The sequence below is a fragment of the Simochromis diagramma genome, unplaced genomic scaffold, assembly GCF_900408965.1.
Source record: "Simochromis diagramma unplaced genomic scaffold, fSimDia1.1 OVJJ01000430.1, whole genome shotgun sequence".
Lineage (NCBI taxonomy): Eukaryota > Metazoa > Chordata > Actinopteri > Cichliformes > Cichlidae > Simochromis > Simochromis diagramma.
In genome coordinates, this window is record NW_024387258.1 from 138,609 (window position 1) to 158,118 (window position 19,510).

Sequence of the window (19,510 nt, forward strand, 5' to 3'; positions counted from 1 at the left end):
AACACGCACAAGGGTTAGGGTTAAATTTAAAAACTGTACTTTTGAGTTAAATATATATTTTATACTTTAATAAATGACAATTAAAAATGCATGAACATTTTTTTGTATCGAAAAAATATCGAACCGTGACACCAAAGTATCGAACCGAACCGAACCGTGAATTTTGTGTATCGTTGCACCCCTAATATTTACATTTACTGCATTGGACAAAGGGGAAAACAGTAACTGTAAGAATTCTTTAATCATAATATGAGAACTGTGTCAATGTGACTGATACAAAATGTATCCACATAACTACAGAACACACAGCATAATGGAAAACCAGTGCAGTGTGTTGAGTCCTCTTCACCCAGAAGCTTATCCTACAGCAGTACACATGAAATATATGATGTGCAAGAGTCAGAGTCTAAGAAGTTATGACTGTTGAATGTCCTCTGTTTCACAGTTAATCTGCGCACAGACCGAGGAACAAACAGAGCAACAGAGGAGAGAATGTGTGCTGAAATGTGAAAAGCTTCACTTGGGCAAAGTTACTGTGTTTCCAATCAAAGCTGTGACCTACATTTGCAAATTCAAGCCAACAACCAAGTTTACACAACTGGCACAGACTCAGAAACTAATAAAGTACAAGCGCAGACTTTGTTTCCTGAAGTGAAATGAAAGCAATACATAATTACATTTCAGGATTTAAACATATCCTCTTCTACTTCAAAAGATGCCTTCAGATCAGAGGGAATAGATCATGTCTACCAGCTGTATGATTTTAGTGTTCACATAGATGAAGCTGATCCACATATATGACATTAAAATAGTCATTTTAAAGTGATTTTCAGTCCTGTTTATTTTTTTACTACATCTTTTTTTACATTATAATCATCACTTAAAGAACTCTTGAGAATATCGCAGTATAGGTTTCAAAGGTCAGTATAGTTTAGGTGAAGTTTTTGGCTTTGTTTTGGTTTGTGTTTTTGACATGAAATAACTATTGTGATCTATTTTATTTGGGTCTTTCTATTGGATGTGATCAGTAATAAGCATGGTGCATTAAAACCTCCATACAGTACCTGTCTGTTCAAAGTTTATACTAACAGCATAGTGCTTTGAATTCTCTTTAGTGTGTCTGGATGAATCATGAATCTGTGCGTGCACTTATGTAACACCATTGCCCTGTTGTGCATGTTCATAGACTGCACTGAGGTACAGTGTGTGCCAGCTCATTACTTTTCCCCAAAAAAGGAAGAGAGCTGCTGACTGAAAACAGTAATGACTTCTGTGGTACTTAGAACAGCCACAAAGCTTCTTTAAGCTTTTATACATGATTCCCAGGTGAATGTGGTGTCAGCTTTCTGTCACTGTGCTGTCAGTCAGTTCATGTGCACGTGTATAGTTACAGCAGGATGCTTATTTTAGTTTCAATGAACCAATACCCGAGCAGAATTGTCAGAATTCTTCAATCACAGCCCGACGAGCTGGTGTGGCAATAATCTTCCGCTCCAGCTAATTAATCAACCAACAACCCAGACAGAGTTTTAATTCATTTGAAAACCTAAAAATGACAGCCTCAACACAGAAGTTTATCTATAATAGACTCAAATGGCTTCCTCTCAAAATGTAAAAGAACCCATAACTTTAATCTTACTGTAGATCTTGTTCTGACATATGACACAGAAACTGAACATTTAACAGCATTTGCTGAAAAGCATCTTTTGTCTGATCATTTCCTAATTTCCTTTAAATTTACAATAATGCATTACACAGCAGCAGTTTTCACCACAGTAGATAGTAGTCTTTCAGAAAGTGCTGTAATTACATCTCAGGATAAAATTCATCCACTCTTATCTTCTTTAATGGCTTGTGTCTACACGGTATAGAGCAGCAGTGTGAACTCTACTCCCACATAGGCTAATCATCTTGTTGACAATTTTACATCTTCACTGTGTTGACTCTGGATTCTGTAACTCCTCCAGAAAAGAAAGCCTCACATCAGAAGTAGTTAATTTCCTTGCGTAACATTCAAACGTGCACCTTAAAGCAGATAACTGTAGCCATGCTGATGGAAAGAAGAAATGGTACTTCAGTCATTTAGAGGATCATCATTTAGCCTGGAAAGTCAGTTTGCTGCTTTATAAAAAAAAAGCCCTCCTAAAACATTATTATTCATCACTGATTAAAGAAAATAAGAACCCTAGATTTGTCTTCAGCACTGTAGCCACGCTGACAGTCAGAGCTCTGTTGAGCCAACCATCCCTTTAAAGTCAACTCATGGTAGCTTCATTAATTTCTTCAGAAATAAAATTTTAACCATTAGGGGGAAAATTACTCATAACAATCCCATAGATGTAATGTTACAACTACTTTAAATTGATATTTATTTAGACTCTTTTTCTCCAATAGATCTTTCTGAGTTAACTTCAGTGATTACTTCCTCCAAACTATCAGCGTGTTTTTTTAGATCCCATTCCTACAAGACTGCTGAAATACATCCCACGCTGATACCATCCATCCATCCATCTATCCATTTTCTTCCACTTCTCCAGGGTCCACCCTTCTCCCCAGCTACCTCCTGTAGCTTATTTGTCCCGCCGAGGAGTTCCCAGGCCAACCAAGAAATATCTCTTCAGCATTCTGGGTCTTCCCCAGAGTCTATTCACTTTGGGACATACTTGGAACACCTCACCCAGTTGGCACACAGGAAGCCTTCTTTTAGATGCCTCCAGCGCCTCAACTCGCTCCGTTTGATGTGGAGGAGTAGAGGCTCTACTCTGCAATCCTCCCAGATGGCTGACGTACTCACCCTATCTCTAAGGGAGAGGCCCTTCAGAGAAAGCTCATTTCCACCATTTGTACACACATTCTCTTTCGATCCCTACCCAAAGCTTGTGACCATAGGTGAGAGTAGTGACGTAGATCGACCAGTAAATTGAAAGCTTCGCTTTTACAATGAGCTCTTTTTTCACGACAACAGACAGTTACAGCATTCGCATCATTGCAGCCGCCACACCAATTCGTCTGTCGATCTCTCGCTACCCTCTCCCCTCACTCAGTGTGTGAATGTGTGCGTGAATGGGTGGATGACTGGATATGTAAAGCGCTTTGGGGTCCTTAGGGACTAGTAAAGCGCTATATAAAGACCGGCCATTTACCATTTACCATTTGTGAACAAGACCCCGAGATTCTTTAACTCCTTCACTTGGGGCAGCAACTTGTCCCTGTGCCGGAGTGGGCACTCCACCCTTTTACAGCTGTGGAGCTTGGCTTCAGACGTGGAGCTGCTGATTCTCATTTCTGCTGCAAACCACTCCAGTGGGCCACCACCTGATGAAGCCAACAGAACTACACTGTTTGTGAAAGGCAGAGACGAGACTAAAAATTACGAACAGAATCAGTGATCAAGGGCAGCATTGGAGTCCAACACCCACCGGAAAGAAGTCCAACTTGCAGCTCTTGCAATGGTTGTATATGAACCAAATAGCGTGCTCTGGCCACCTTGCTGTGTAGGGTGAGTCAGCCCACATTGGGATGTCTAGTCTGCGTCTCCAGGGCTCATGGGTGCACGTAGGCCAATTGGACGGGGTGGGGCACCCAGTTGAGGACGCGACCATTGCTGGGTGTGGGAGAAATTGAAGAACTTCCCACATACTGTAGCTTAAAAATATGCATTGTGCATGATTTTAATTGTTATGCATACATTTAACAGTTGTGTCTGAAATGGTAGAGTTGGTGTCACAATCTGGCGAGGGCAGACTGTATGAATTGAGAAAAGGACCCAAAACGCAGACTCCAAGGAACAGGGAACAGAACTTGAAATGTTAACAAAAGGCGAGCCGTTTAATATGGCTGGTAGAAAAGGTACAAACAAAGGGCAAGGCAAACTGAAGCAAAATTAACACAAACCTAAACTGGGGAATCTAAACAAACAATAAGAAAAACCTAGACAAGAAACTTGGAAACATGGCATGGCATCGGAAACATGGCGTGGACAACAGACGACCTGACAATCACACACAGAAAACAGAGGACTTAAATACACAGGAGGTGATTAGGGGAAGTGGAGACACATGAGGAAACAGCTGACTAGGATAAACATAATGATGCACAGGCAAGAGTAAAACTAACCGCATGAGCACAGAACACAAGACCCCTTTTCAAAATAAAACAGGAAACATGCAGACTTAGACACGACAACCAGAACTTGACAACGTAAGACACAGACATGAAACGCATGAAGAGCAGGGGAGATTTAACAGGGTTGGAAACGGAGGGGGAAATAATAAGAACTAGAAACACTTAGGCACGATAATACAAACTTGATAACATAAGACACGCAGCATGAAACACGAAGGGTGAGGGGAAGCTTAAATACAGGGGAAGAAAACACAAGGAGTCTAATAACCAAATGAACTTAGATAACCTAATGAACAAAATAAACTCAAACTTAAAACGCTGGGTCAAAAGACCCAGGACCATGACAGTTGGTTTATTTAGTGAAAAGATGGTGGACCAATTCCCAGCTCTTACAGTCCCTGTGTATCTTATGTGTATCTTGGGCAAGATATTAAATCTAGACTTTCCCCCAATGCATCCACTGGAGCGTGAGTATGTAGGAGAGTGTTAGATACAAGACCTTAGGTATGAGATAGAGATAGAGAAAGAGTTGAGGGGCATCAAACTTGATACTTGTATAGAAAAGTGTTATAGAAGTGCAATAGAAGTATTAATCCATTTATGATTTACAGCATTTTTAAAAGATAATGCAGGATAATAACAGGATATATTGATTACAATACAATTGTTTAAAACTTGAACCTACTTGTGTCCCAGCTCATGAGCAATAGTGAAAGCCAAATTGAGACCATTGTCCTCAGCTAACACACACTTCTTCTTCGCACTGCAGACACCACCCAGATAAGCAATACCTGTAATACAGTTAGGTAAAATGACAATGAGTTTTATGAGTTACACTTATGATTGTGTTTTAATGTTTGACAGTGTTTGAGAAGTTAGTATAGTTAGTTTAATAGTATAATGAAGTTTAAAAGGTCATAAAGCAGTGTTTTACCTAAAACAGCTTACTGTGGATCAGTTTTTCTGTCTCGTCAGTTCAGTAGCTTAGTAAAAGGTAAATTTGTACCCATTTATTTAATGCAACACAGCAATCTGTGTTAGACGTGTCTGTCACAGGTCCCTGTTTAATTGATGCCATAGCATGATCATATTCATTCACCGTGACACATTCAGAATTCAAAGAATGCACTACAAATCTAAGACTACACGATGTGAAAAGATCTGTCATATCCCCTGACTGCCGAAATTGGTTACATGGATATGGAATAATAGGGCGTTACTCATTTCACAGCATTGCCATAAGATAAGATAAGATAAGATAAGATAAGATAAGATAAGATAAGATAAGATAAGATAAGATAAGATAAACCTTTATTAGTCCCACATGTGGGAAATTTGTCTTGGTCACGACAGAGAGTGGACAGTACCAAGTTAAGAGCACCAAAAATTAAGAAAAAAACAATAGAATAGAATGAGATAAAATAGAATAACATACTATACAGACTAGAATAAAATACTATGTTGCCTCAGAAAAATTGCACTTGGTAATATTGCACATCAGGGAGACAGGACTAGGCTACCGTGGTGTACTGGATGTGTGTGTGTCTGTCTGCATGTGTGTGGTCATCTTTGTCTTTGTTGTGGAGTCTCACAGCAGTTGGGAGGAAAGACCTGTGGAATCTCTCCGTCTCACACCGTGGGTGCTGTAGCCACTGAAGGAGCTGCTCAGTGCTGTCACAGTCTGCTGCATGGGGTGGGAGATGTTGTCCAACAGGGATGACAGCTTAGCCGCCATTCTCCTGTCACTCACCACCTCCACTGGGTCCAGAGGGCATCCTAGAACAGAGCTGGCCCTTCGGATCAGCCTGTTCAGTGTCTTCCTGTCCCCAGCAGAGATGCTGCCACCCCAGCAGACCACACCATAGAAGATGGCTGAGGCCACCACAGAGTCATAGAAGGTCTTCAGGAGTGGGCCCTCCACTCCAAAAGAGCAAAACAGCCTGCTCTGCCCTTTTCTGTGAAGAGCATCTGAATTGTGACTCCAGTTTATTGTTCAGATGAACACCATGGTACCTGTAGCTTGTCCACAGCTTCATGTCCATGCCTTGGATGTTCAGTGGTTTCAGTGGAGGATGTTTGTTCCTGCGAAAGTCTACAACCAGCTCCTTGGTTTTTCTAGTGTTGAACATGATGCTCACAGTGCTCCCAGCGGTCTCCAGGTGAGAGAACAATGTAGGAGGTGAATGATGGCATCATCCACTCCAGTGCCAGGCTGGTAGGCAAGCTGAAGTGGGTCCAGTGATGAGCTCACCAGGGGCTGAAGCTGAACCAGGACAAGCAGCTCCAGGGTCTTCATCAGGTGGGATGTCAGAGCCTCTGGCCTGTAGCTGAGGAGGTTGAGTGGAGGAGATGTGAAGTGTCTGAGGTATCAGAGGTGTAACAGCAGGAGTTTGAGTTGGTGTGTCTGCAGCAGATGTTGAAGACTGCATCAAACCTGTTGGTTTGATTCATCCAAACCTGTTGGTTTGATTCAAAGCTGGTTTTCCTTCTTCTGCCTTTAGCTCTCCTTCCCATTCCCGATCAGTCCTTTCAGATCTCTCTGCACCCTTTTCACCCCCTTTCTTGTCTCCAGATTTGAAGGCCCTCCACTTCTGCTTGAAGACAGCTTTTATTTCTGGGGTAATCCAAGGTTTGTTGTTGGACAAGCACCGCACGGTCCTGGAGGGCACGGTGTTATCCACACAGAAGTTAACGTAGCCCATAACGCAGGTCACATGTTGTTGGCGCTCCAGAAGACCCTGGTGGTATGTGTCCTCTATTGATGGGAAGCCTGCTCCTGTGATGTACTGTGCAGTTTTTAGATCATATACTGGAGAACCTTACTTTCCTAAATAATGCAGTTTTGAAAAATTTTGCAAACATTTAAAATATTAAATGATTAAATCACTGTATACACATTCCTTCTGTCAGTAAAGTCTACCAGCAACCTAATAGTAATGCACATAAGGCCAAAAAATGAAGAACCCAAACATTGTGAAGCCCACAGACAAAGACCTGTGATCCACAGTGCTGTTAAATAAATATATCAGTGATATATTTTGACTGGGGTCTGATCAAACAGTGATGTGATGGCTCCCAGAGCTGGCAGCACAGTGAGCCAAACAGACTCATCAGGCTTCTGGGCTGACCACACTGTACTTCCCACCAGCAGCTTATCGTGGTTGATAGGAGTCAGCATGGGCACTCTGACTGTTCTGCAGCTATGCAGACACATATGCAACAAACAAAGTGTTGCAAATACTTTGTATTTTGCCATCTTTCTATCAGAACCAGCATCAATTCTGGGGCAATCTGAGCTGTAATAGCTTGCCTGTTTGATTGGACCACACAGACCAGCTTTCACTGCATGCATACATCAGTGAACCTGGGCTGGCCGTGACCCTGTCACTGGTTCACCATTGTTCCTTCCTCCGACTGTTTGACAGATATATCTATTAACACCCATAAGAGCTGCAGTTTTGAAAATCCCCTTGACCTACTCATCTAGCTATTACAATTTGACTATCGTCAGACTTGCTTAAATCCTTGCTTGATTCATGTGTGCTCATTTTTCGTGCTTCTGTTAGCTGGGTCCCTCATAGATCCCACCCACCAACAGGTGCTATGTCGATCAGATATTCATTTTTTTTTTCAATTCACCTGTCAGTGGTCTTAATGTTATGCCTTATATCAATATATAATCTATAATCATTTTAATTAATTAATTTTTTTTATTTTTAAAATATTACAGAACGGAATAGGACTGGGGGGGGAGGAGAGGGAAACACGTAGACAAGAGAAATTGGGAAAAACCTCAAGAGAAGCAGAAGGAAAGAAAAACAGGGGAAGAGGGTCGGGGAGAAAAGACACTAAAAATCTTCTAGATCACCTGTTGGGAAAAAAAAGAAAAGAACAAGCAAAAAGAGAACAACACAGTAGGGAACCCACAGCAATAACCTAGATAAGCACAAGTAACAATAAATAATAAATACTGAATGCTGCTGAGCGCAGATTAGACCGAAAATGCATGATATGCTTAGAGGCAGCAGCCAAGGAAGACAGTGTATATTTGTGAACACCTGTGTGCACACAAGTGTGCACACCTGTATGCACACTACAGGTACATATATATATATATATATATATATTCATTGTATTTTGTAACTTTGTAATATATTCTGTTATTTAATTTATTTCTGTTACTGTTCTTATTATTGGAGCAATTAATTTCTTAATTAATAAAGTATTCTGATTCTGAAAAAGAGTTTTGACAGTGTTTGTATGCTTAGTTTTTGAGATCCAGTATCAGAGAAATATTAATACTCAACTCAAAATGTTTTGTCTTGCCATGAAGACAACTGTCAGAATTGTCATCATGTCTTCTTATTGAAGACGACATGACGATCACATTTTACAGTGTACTCATTCTGGTCAGACTTTTCAGTCACTCAAAAGTCTGTAAGCCTGATCTTTGCTTGCCAGTCATGCTAGCAATAATGATGACATAAACTGTGCAACTGAAATTGTAAAATGAGAGCTTTTGCATACTGGACACTCGTTCTTGTATGAAGAGACAAAAGCAGGGAGGCTTGTTTTTTCTGGTAAAGTGAAATAAATGATTATAAAGAACTCAGTGTGAGGTTTGGGGTCCTACAGTTTACTATTATCTATCATTACATGTTCCTTCAACAGAAATAATGAACGTGACAGAAGCACAAAGAAATCTTCCACATTCATCTCAATGTATTTCAGAGATTTTTATAGTTGAGGAAAACATGAAAATAAATGGTTCAATTTTATCAAATGTTTAATGTATGAGGGAAAAGGAAATGCAGGTGGCAGGGTTTCCTGCAGCTGAACCTTTGAGTTCTGTGATTATAGTGAGGGTTCAAGTATGTCTTGAGTGAGTGAGTGAGTGAGTGAGTGAGTGAGTGGTACTCACCCACAGTATCACATGGCTCATCTTTGTGAACACAGAAATCTGTTCTGAAAGAAGAAAAGAAAGAATTTGCAACACTGATTTACTAAGATTAGTTAAAACATTAAAGTAGAGTACATTTACACTTAATATGGATTGTGCTAGAAAAATGATGTCACGGTCCAGCGGGCAGGCCGTATGGAGCGTGAGTGGAGGACCCAAATGCTTGAACAAAAGGCGAGCCTTTATTGGGCTAATACAAGAGAAACATAAATACAAGGCAAGATCCATGTGGGGTGAAACTAAAGCTAAACATAAACTGGAAAAAAATAAATAACTGACAAGCTGTGATGAGACTGTGGAACTGGGAAACAACTATGAACCTATAAAACTATGACGATAACTATGAGAACTATGACAAGAGGTACATGACTAGACGAGAAGAACAGACATCCTTACAAAGACTGAATGACCACACAGAGACTAAAGACACACAGGAGGTAATTAGGGGAAGTGGAAACACACGAACGTCGTGACACCCACAGGGAAAGTGAAACTAAAACCATGAACATATCATCACAAGACCTCTACAAAACAAAACAGGAAACGCTGAGAGACGTAGACATGGCACTGGCTTGACAACATGAAACCACACACACAGAAGACATGAACAGACTTATACCAGGGGATATGAAGAGACTCATAACTAAGGAGACATGACAGGACCTAAACCAGACAACAACTCAAGGCAATTAATAATAACGCTAAGACATAAATAATCCCAAAATACAAAATAACTCAATTAAACCCTTAACTTAAAACTCGCACATGAATTAAACACAATAAAAACATAAGAACAATACAAAATAACACAAAACGGTGGCCCGTGACAATATATCCGATTGGGTTTAAATGAATCTAAATGATTGAAGCCACCTCATAAGATGTGTGTTGTTAAAAGTTTTTGCAGTAAATGCAAGTTGCTCTTCTGGACTTCACGATAAAGGGAAAACAATAAAGCAGTGAAAGCTAACCAACTTTGTTGCTAGCAGTATAGACCAGTAAGCTAACAAATTATACTGAGGAAGACAAAGAGAGAAGCCAAATAGGTAGATTAGGACAAGATAAGGATATGGGCCCATCACACTCTGGACACAACCTGTTACAACTCCTCCCCTATGGTAGGCACAGAGTACACCAAAACAACCAGACACCTGTACAGCTCCTTGCTACAGACCATCACTCTGGTGATGACTCCACGACACCTGCTAGTGAATTACAGTGTGCCATATGTACTCCTAAAAAGCTGATTCTGTTCACCTGGACGTAGCATATTCAGTGGGAGAAACATTTCATCAAATACTTCTTCAGTCTCAGCTAAATGCAGGTTTCCCCAACATTATAAACAGTACATTTGCATAATAACTATGAGGTCATTTTCTTGATCATTAATTGTCATCACCATTGATCAATAGCCACTGATCAAAGATCACTGATCAATGGCCATGAGTGACTTGACTCCCTGCTCAAACCAGCATTCCTCCCTGTCAAGTATGTGTACATCATAATGGAAAGAGTGGCCACTGGCCTGTAAGTGTAAATAGACTGAACATATATGTTTTTAAATTCCCCTCTTGCCCCTGTGGGCAGTCGATCCCTCGAGGCCTGGGAGCTCGAGGCTCCTGCACAGCATCTTTGCTGTTCCTAGGACAGCTTGGGGGTTGTTGAGTGCTCTTATTACCACTGGGACCACTGTTACCTTCACCCTTCACATCTTCTCGAGTTCTTGGTACTTCCTCAGCTTCTTCCTGATGTTACTGTCATTCAGTATAGCCACATCTTTCACTATGGCTGTCTTCTTCTGCTTGCCCACCAATACTAGGTCTGGTTGGTTAGCCATCACCAGTTTGTCTATCTGTATCTGAAAGCCCCACACCATCTTAGCGCCGTCATTCTTGACCACCCTGGAATCCCATTTTGACCTCGGGACTTCAGGGCCATACTCGGCACAGATGTTCCTGTACACTATGCCGGCCACTTGGTTATGGCGTTCCATGTATGCCTTGCCTGCTAGCATCTTGCACCCTGCTGTTATGTGCTGGATTGTCTCAGGGGCATCTTTACACAGCCTGCACCTGGGGTCTTGCCTGGTGTGATAGACCCCAGCCTCTATGGATCTTGTACTCAGAGCTAGTTCCAGTGCTGCCATGATTAGTGCCTCTGTGCTGTCGTTCAGTCCAGCTTTGTCCAGCCATTGGTAGGACTTCTGGATGTCAGTCATTTTTTCTATCTGCCAGTGGTCTCTCCTTCCATGATGGTTCTTCTCCTCACTCCACATTTTCTTGGGTTTCTGCTGTCTCTGTCTCTCTGATTCTGATTCTGATTCTGACAGAGCTGAATTTTAAGTATAATGGCAAAGGCTGTTAAAACTTTATATTATAATTTATAACTAATATAAATTAGCAAAACAAATTCATGCAAATTGATAGGTTTGTAGCTTAAACCTATTCGCTGGAACGTTCAAGACAATTCAACTGCACAGCAAAAAGCATTGAACACCAAGCAGAGCTCTTTATGATTCTTGTATACGAGGGAGACCAACTGGGACCAACAAACGCCGTCCCTTCGCTTGACCCCAGTCGCTCTCGTCCGCTCCCCCGTAACACTGCTCTTTTATATATACATAGGTTCATTAACATATGACGTCTACATACACACAAAGAGTACCTTGCCTGTGTGTGTGTGTGTGTGTGTGTGTGTGTGTGTGTGTGTGTGTGTGTGTGTGTGTGTGTGTGTGTGTGTGTGTGTGTGTGTGTGGTCAGAGTGTGGCCCCATAAACGACTTCCCTAAACCTGCTGCCTGGAAGTCCAGCAGTTCATCTAAACAAAAGGCACTTAGCCTAAAACAGACATAGACGTTTATCCTACCATGAAACAATAAGAGCAGGTAGACCTCTCCCATGCTCCCAGGATGTGGGTGTGAATGCCAGAACCAGCTGGTATGCACACAAAGTCTTTGCAGACTATTAAGGATCAGACCCCTATCAATATGACATCGACTATAAACTCTAAGCATATATGAGTAAATATTTCTAAGCATAAATGACGATCAACAATACAAATCTAACATTTATTGCACATACAAACATCAGGAGATAACCTCAAGGATGAGAACTTTTCTGTAAGTGTGATTGTCTTCATAAGAAGTTTGTGAGTTCCCAAGGAAAAGTAATACATCATGAGCATAAAGGCTTACTTTATGGTCTGTATTTTCAGTTTTAACTTAACATTTTGTCAAATTGGTGCTGCTAGTGGCTCAATGAAAATGACAAAAGTGAGGGGGAAACTGGACAGGCCTCGTCTGGCGCCTCTTTGTAGCTGGAAGCTTTGGGAAGTAGGATGGTTAGTTATAGCACAAGCATTTGTGAAGCCTTATAGTGTTTTGATCCAATCGATGAAGAATGAACCAAATAGGTTATAAGTAAGGTTCCCAGTCGAATCCTTAATAGAGTAAATCTTTTTTTTTTCTTTATTTAGCTTTGACTGGTTAACAAACATTTTCCAGATTTATTACCATGTCCAAAGTTCTTCAAATGCAACCTGGTGTATTAAGTCTTCCATTCTTAATGGGTGGTGTGACTGTTTCTTGTGTTAGAGAGGCAGACGCTGGCACCACTGATATTGATGAAATGAATATGAGTGTCTGTGATATCCTTCATAACGGAGCTGCTAACTTAAAAACTGTCTAAGCGAGAATGTGCATGGTTTACTGGTGAAAGGAAGGTGTAATCAGACATGAGTGTGTCTAAGTTGTATGGTTGTATGTGTCTGTGCTGTATATTTATGTAGTTAACTGCAGCACTGTGGACAAAGCAAACATGACGGCTGTTTAAATGAACTGCTTATTCATCAATGTTACGACTCTAGAAGATTATTTTGTTGCTTGTATACTAAGATGCGGCTTTCTTTCTCCTGTGCCAACATTATGCTTGACCCTGTCGATCGGAGAAGTGCAAGTATATGGGATCTCTTTTAATGAAGCGATATCCTGCTTCCTGCCTCTGGGCAGTTACGTTCTGACAGGCACTAGGGTAATAAAGATTTAGGGGGGACCCTATATAAGTATAGCCCGGTTCCTTTGTTCAGTTGAATTCTTCACTACAACGCCAAAGTGCCTTGTGCTGACTGAACTCCTTCTTGCAAGAATAAAACCTACTCTTTAATGCACTCAATTTCCACAACAACTTGGTATCAGAAGTGACACCTACACTGATACAGACAACAATTAAACATTCAGAGCAGAAGGATTCTTTGACTGGTATTTATGTAAAATACTCACACGAAGCTTTTCTCACTTATACTTTGATTATTACTGGCAAAGATATTGAATGTAGGATAGATTCTGGTGCCACGCACTCATCAGAGCAGCTGACATTCCTGAGCAACCTGCTCTGAAAGGCCATTTCATGTGTTCTGTGCAGAGATTCATGTCTTATTTTTACACCTCATGGCATTAAGGGTTATAAAAACAGAAAACACTGTCACATCTCAAACTTCGACATGATTGAGGACCAGTATATATATGAATGGCTGCTGGTAATCACACTCTTTGTGCAGCTGTTCTTCAGAAGGCTCATAAGCATGTCTCAGCATCTCTCACAGAAGTTGATTTTATGCTACCAACAAACTTGAATTGTATTGCATCTCTGCAGGTCTCTGCATTTGAAACCCAATGGTTAAAAGTGTTTAATTATGTCATCACTGCTGACTGCATGTACTGGCAAGACAGCACGTGCTTCTTCACTGTCTGTCTCACCCCACCTCAGTGGGAGTTATTCAGTATTTATCATTCTGCACCTCACACATCTCTGAGCAAACAAACATAAATGCTGCCAAGACATTGGTGTATTTGCCTATAAGTATCAGGCAGCACATGACTGGACCCTAATAGAACAAGACAGAGTTTTCTATTCACCATCTTCTATGGCACTGGTCTGGCCTGGGGAGTGGGGGAACTGCAGAGTCACATTTATATAATGCTCAGGTTTTTGCTCTGACGGGGAACAACAGTCAGACTCAATAACATGCCAGCTCTCTTCCTCACAGTGAAGTTCTAAGAAGCTTTAAAACAGTTCATAGCTGCATACCTGGTGACCAATACAGCACTGTCCACTGGAGGGACATCATCTCTTCCACCAGGAACATGGTTGGTACCAAGGTACCAAGGCCCACCAAATTCTTGATGCTGCCAGTGACAGAAGCTCTCCAGAGATCTTTCTCCATGATGGCCCACCTTTAGCTTTTCCTGGAGAACAAAGACACTAAATTAATTTAATTCTGATAATAATGAAAAAAAAATTGGGACTTATGCACAATGAACATTATGTCATTAGGCTAGTTGGTTTGACACAACAAAATGGCTGAAGGCGAAGCCAATAGGTGCTTTGTTAACCTACTCAAAAACCCAATGGCCAGTGAGGAGGATAGAACAGCATGTGAGTCCGTCTGCTGTAAGGAAGCTTCCTTGGATCACTTGTTTGGGGATCTTCCCTGCATAACCATGATGTTTTAGAAGGGACACACATCTTCCAAAAAGTTCAATTTTATCTTATCAGTCCACAGAGTATTTCCAAAAAAGTTTAGGGGATCGTCAAGATGTTTTCCGGCAAAATTGAGACAAGCCTTTATGTTCCTTTTTCATTTTAGAACTCCATTGTTGCTCAGTCTCTTTCTTATGGTGGAGTCATAAACACTAACCTTAACTGAGGCAAGTGAGGCCTGCAGTTCTTTGGATATTGTTCTGGGGTCTTTTGTAGCCTCTTGGATAAGTCACCGCTGCACTACTGAGAAGGTTCATCACTGTTCTATGTTTTGACTTTATAGCCTTTCCCAGACTAAGAGATCTCAATTACTTTGTTTCTCATTCGCTGCTGAAGTTCATTGGATCCTAGAAGTCTGACCAGACTGCAGATGGTCTAATGATGCTTTGTTTAGGCAGGTGAATGATGAATGGTAAATGGCCTGTATTTGTATAGCGCTTTACAGTACAGTAATCCAATCTTGAAGAAACAAAAGCATGAATAACAGTTTCCAAGTCTGTTTGTGGGATAATATTACTTAGCTTAACAATATTTTGTAACTAATATAAACATGAATTAACCAGAGTATGAACATGAACATCTGAGGGAAAACCAGACTCAAAATTTGCCCCGATGTTTCTGATGGAAGACTTGGCATAAGAGGCTAACGGACCAAGAGTTTCCATTATTGAAGTTGTATGCTCTTCTGGAGCACAATCAAGAATTTCAGCTTTTCCTGATTAAGTTGAAGAAAAGTTTTATCCATCCAGCCTTTTACAAAGCCTAAGCACTTGTGTAAGACATGCAGATTCAATACCTCATTAGGCTTAAAATGGATATATAAATGAATATCATCTGTGTAGCAGGTATATGAGACCTCTTTAAAAGTCCTCAAAATGTGCCAAAGAGGGATCATGTAAACCAGAAATAGTAAGGTCCCCAAAAAAGAACCCTGAGGTACACCAAAATTAAGATGGCTTAAGGAAGACCTATAATTGGAAGCAGCCACACAAAGAGAACAATCAGAAAGATATGAAGTAAACAGTTGTAAGGCAGATCCCGATACACTGGCCCAAACCTGTCAAGCGAGATCTGGTGATCACTGTATCACCAGATCTCGCTTGGTTGATACAGTGGTTGAGAACAGAACAATTTCCTGTGTCACTTTGCACCAAAACATCATTAGACACTCTGAGAAGAGCTCTCTCCTTTGAATGTCCTTTACAGAACTCAGATTGAAATTCATCAAGAATGCTGTATTTATCTAAAGCAGCAGTTAGCTTAGCTTATCAATAATCTTGGTAAGAAATGGTAATACAGAGATTGGTCTATAGCTGACCAATAGAAGGGTCAAGTTTGGGCTTTTTTTTAGTATAGGGTGAATAACAGCATTCTTGAAGTAAACTGGACTTAACCAGAGGCCAGAGAGGGATTAGCTATGTGCATAAAAGAACAGATGGACCGAAAAACATCTTTAAACAGGGATCCAGGTAAAATGTCTAAACAACAAGAAGAGGCTCCACAGCATATGGTCATAGTGAATTCTGTCTCTAGCTTACTAACATAAACCAATATAAAACAGCAAACCAACCAACCTCATGACATAACATTCTGTAATGACAGAAGATGGCGCTAAACATGTTTTTTAAACTTAAATTTTAAGCACTTATTTCTTACATTCAGCTTCACAGACAGTATTTAACAATACTCGAGCATGGTTTAAACTGGCTTTTATAAATGTATGTCTGTGAAGGTTCTCAGTCATCCAGGTCATCGTAGTCAAAGGAGCTTGCAAAGAAAAGCGTCTGGACTTCTTTAAGTTGCTTGAAGACGTTTCACCTCTCATCCGAGAAGCTTCTTCAGTTCTAAGGTCAAATGGTGGAGAGTCCCAGATATAAACCTAGTGGGATTTTCCCCCCACAGAGGGACAAAAGGACCCCCTGATGATCCTCTAATCGCCTGAGCCAAGGTGTGAAACTGGGTGTGGGTCCCAATCAGCCAGGGTTTCGGGTGAGATCATTGTGAAACCTGGCCCCACCTTATCATGCGAATTCCTGAGGTCAGATGGCCCAGGATGTGAGTGGGCGTTAAGGCGTCTGGGGAGGGAACTCAAAACTGGATTATAGATGGCAGAGAGTTGGTGTCGTAAACCACCGCCTCTGTTCAAAGATGGTCGCTCACAGTGGACATAGATGGCTTCTTTCACTCCTCTTTCAAACCATCTGTCCTCTCTGTCCAAAATGTGAACATTGGCATCCTCAAAGAGTGACCTTTGACCTTAAGATGCAGATGGACAGCTGAGTCTTGTCCTGTGGAGGTGGCTCTTCTGTGTTGTGCCATGCGCTTGTGAAGTGGCTGTTTGGTCTCTCCGATGTAGAGGTCTGGGCATTCCTCGCTGCACTGTACAGCATACACCACATTGTTAAGTCTGTGTTTTGGAGTTTTGTCTTTGGGATGAACCAGTTTTTGTCTGAGCGTGTTGCTGGGTCTGAAATGCACCGGGATGTCATGCTTGGAGAAAACTCTCCTGAGTTTTTCTGATACACCGGCTACATAGGGGATGACAATGTTGTTGCGTCCTTCTTATCCTCCCTCGCTGGTGTCTGATCTTCTTTTCTGTGCGTGTTTGCTGACTTTATAAACACCCAATTAGGATAACTGCATGTTTTGAGTGCTTCCTTTACATGCGTGTGTTCCTTCTTTTTCCCTTCAGGCTTAGAGGGAACATGTTCTGCCCGGTGGCGTAGGGTCCTGATTACCCCAAGTTTGTGCTCCAGAGGGTGATGGGAGTCAAACAGGAGGTACTGGTCCGTGTGTGTGGGCTTCCGGTAAACTTCATGTTGAGGTTGCCGTTCTCTTCAATGTGCACAGCGCAGTCCAGGAAAGGCAAACAGTCGTCCTTTGTGTCTTCCCTGGTGAACTTGATGTTTTTATCCACGGTGTTAATGTGCGCAGTGAAGGATTCCACTTCTTGTGTCTTGATTTTGACCCAGGTGTCGTCTACATATCTGTACCAGTGGCTGGGTACTCTTTTTTTTTTTTTTTTTTGTCTGTCCCATTTGGTTCTTTAGCCGTCAGAATTGTTGTCTGAAGACCAACAAGGAGACCCAATGGATTTATTTTGCCAAATGGATCATCGTGGCATTGCCGTATTGGTCCATTTGATCGACCTTTGTTTTTATTATTTATTTTATTTTATTTTCAGTTGTTACAGACGGGACAGACATGAGTGAGGGATAGGAAAGGGAGAAAGAAAGAGGAAGGAAAAGAAAAACAGAAGGGGAGAGGGACAGTGAGAAAGGGGGAAAAAAATCTCCTGGATCACCTGTTGAGAGAAGAATAGAAAACAAGCAAAAAAAAACAAAGCAACATACTAAACACAACACAATCGCATTAATCTAGCTAAGTGTAAACAGCAGTAAATACTAAATATTCAATGCTGTTGTGCAGCACGCAGGACAGACAGCGCACAATGTGCTTTGAAGTAGCAGCCAAGAAAGGTGTAGTTTATGTCTATGAACAGTGAACACCCGTGTGCACACCTGTGTGGATCAGCGCGCTTGTATTCAAATGGTTTCCACATGTAATGGTCTGCAAGAGGATGTAGCGAGCCATAGCCCCGTCCCCCAGGGCATGAAGCAGGCATGGAGGAGATCCAGGCCCCAGACATCCAGAGGCCCCAGAGTGCGAGGGCCCAAGAAGGACCACCGGAGGGGCATCCGTGCCACCCTCCTGGGAAGAGCTGAGGATCCCCAGACGAGGCGTCACCCAGTAGCCACTGAGCAGAAGCTAGAGGGGGCTGCACTGGCGTGCCCGCCGGCTCTGCCGGCAGCCAGCTGTGCCAGAGTGAACCGAGCCGCAGGCCCAGAGGCCGGAGGCCCGAGGGCCCCCCGCACCCCGGAGGAGGCCTGACCGAGCAACAGGCGCCAGGCCCCGCCAGGTAGCCACCGGGAGTGAGCTGGTACATACCTGAGCGCCCAGCCCCGGACACCAAGAACCACCAATGCACCGACCCCTGAGGGCATCAGTCACCGGCAGGGAGTGTGGTGAGGGGAGATAGGCCTTGGAGGGCCTGGGAGTTCCCAGAGAGGTGGAGTCTAAGACCCGACCTGACATATAGACACAGACAAACAGGCACACACAGACACAAACATGCATTCCCACCCTCATGCACACATATACAAACACTCAGCACTCACCCAACGTAAGGATTGACATAAATGGACATGTACACACAATCACACTCCCCAAACATACTCTATACCCCGGGTCCAGGTACCCTCGCCCCCAGAGGGGGAAACAGAACCCAGACCCAAGAGATGTTACCCTTTCCTCCGGGGTGGAGGCAAGCAGACCGTCCCAGGCTCCGCAGCAGCAGGGAGGCCAATCGGACAGCCAACATCTCCTCCCAGCCCCCCCGCCCCGATGGCTAGCAGAGAACGGGGGTGTGTGAAGACCCCATACCTCCCTCCTCCCTCTCATGTGTAGTGTTGCTGCGTGTTGTTCTAAAGTGTATTTAAAACAAGGGAGAGCATGGTGCTGCTGCCAGAGAGCAGCAGGTGTTAGCACGGCCCCTCCCGAGAACCCTCAATGCCTACATGGATTTAAAATTGAGAGGTGGGCACCAGCGCCAGAGGTAAGTTTGAGTACACAGACCGTCCACTGGATGCCGTTAACGTGCCCACCCTCAAGGCCCTATATATATGTGTGTGTTATGAGAGTGTAAGTAATGTGGATGTCTAAGTTGTGAGATAAAATTGAGGCACAGGTGGCCAGAAGGGGACAGAGGGGGGGGATGTCTCCCCTGCACCCTGGTGACACACCCGCACCCCAAGGCCCTACCTGTGTGGGTGAGTGTGGTGGAGCGGGAAGAGGGAGGTAGCCGGGGATGGGGAGGAAAAGGAGGGAGG

The 19,510-nt window shown here is 42.5% G+C and overlaps 1 protein-coding gene across 4 annotated transcripts in view; it reads right to left on the minus strand.

Annotated features, from left to right (window-relative positions):
* Window positions 1-19,510, minus strand: part of adamts17 (ADAM metallopeptidase with thrombospondin type 1 motif, 17) — a 112,299-nt gene that overhangs the window by 50,583 nt on the left and 42,206 nt on the right. For all 4 annotated transcript variants that reach the window (XM_040002140.1, XM_040002141.1, XM_040002143.1 and 1 more), the window contains 3 exons: window positions 14,169-14,326; window positions 9,047-9,090; window positions 4,811-4,916 (listed from right to left, as the gene is read on the minus strand). In XM_040002140.1, coding sequence (XP_039858074.1) covers window positions 4,811-4,916; window positions 9,047-9,090; window positions 14,169-14,326 — 308 coding nt within the window. The remainder of the gene's footprint in view (window positions 1-4,810; window positions 4,917-9,046; window positions 9,091-14,168; window positions 14,327-19,510) is intronic.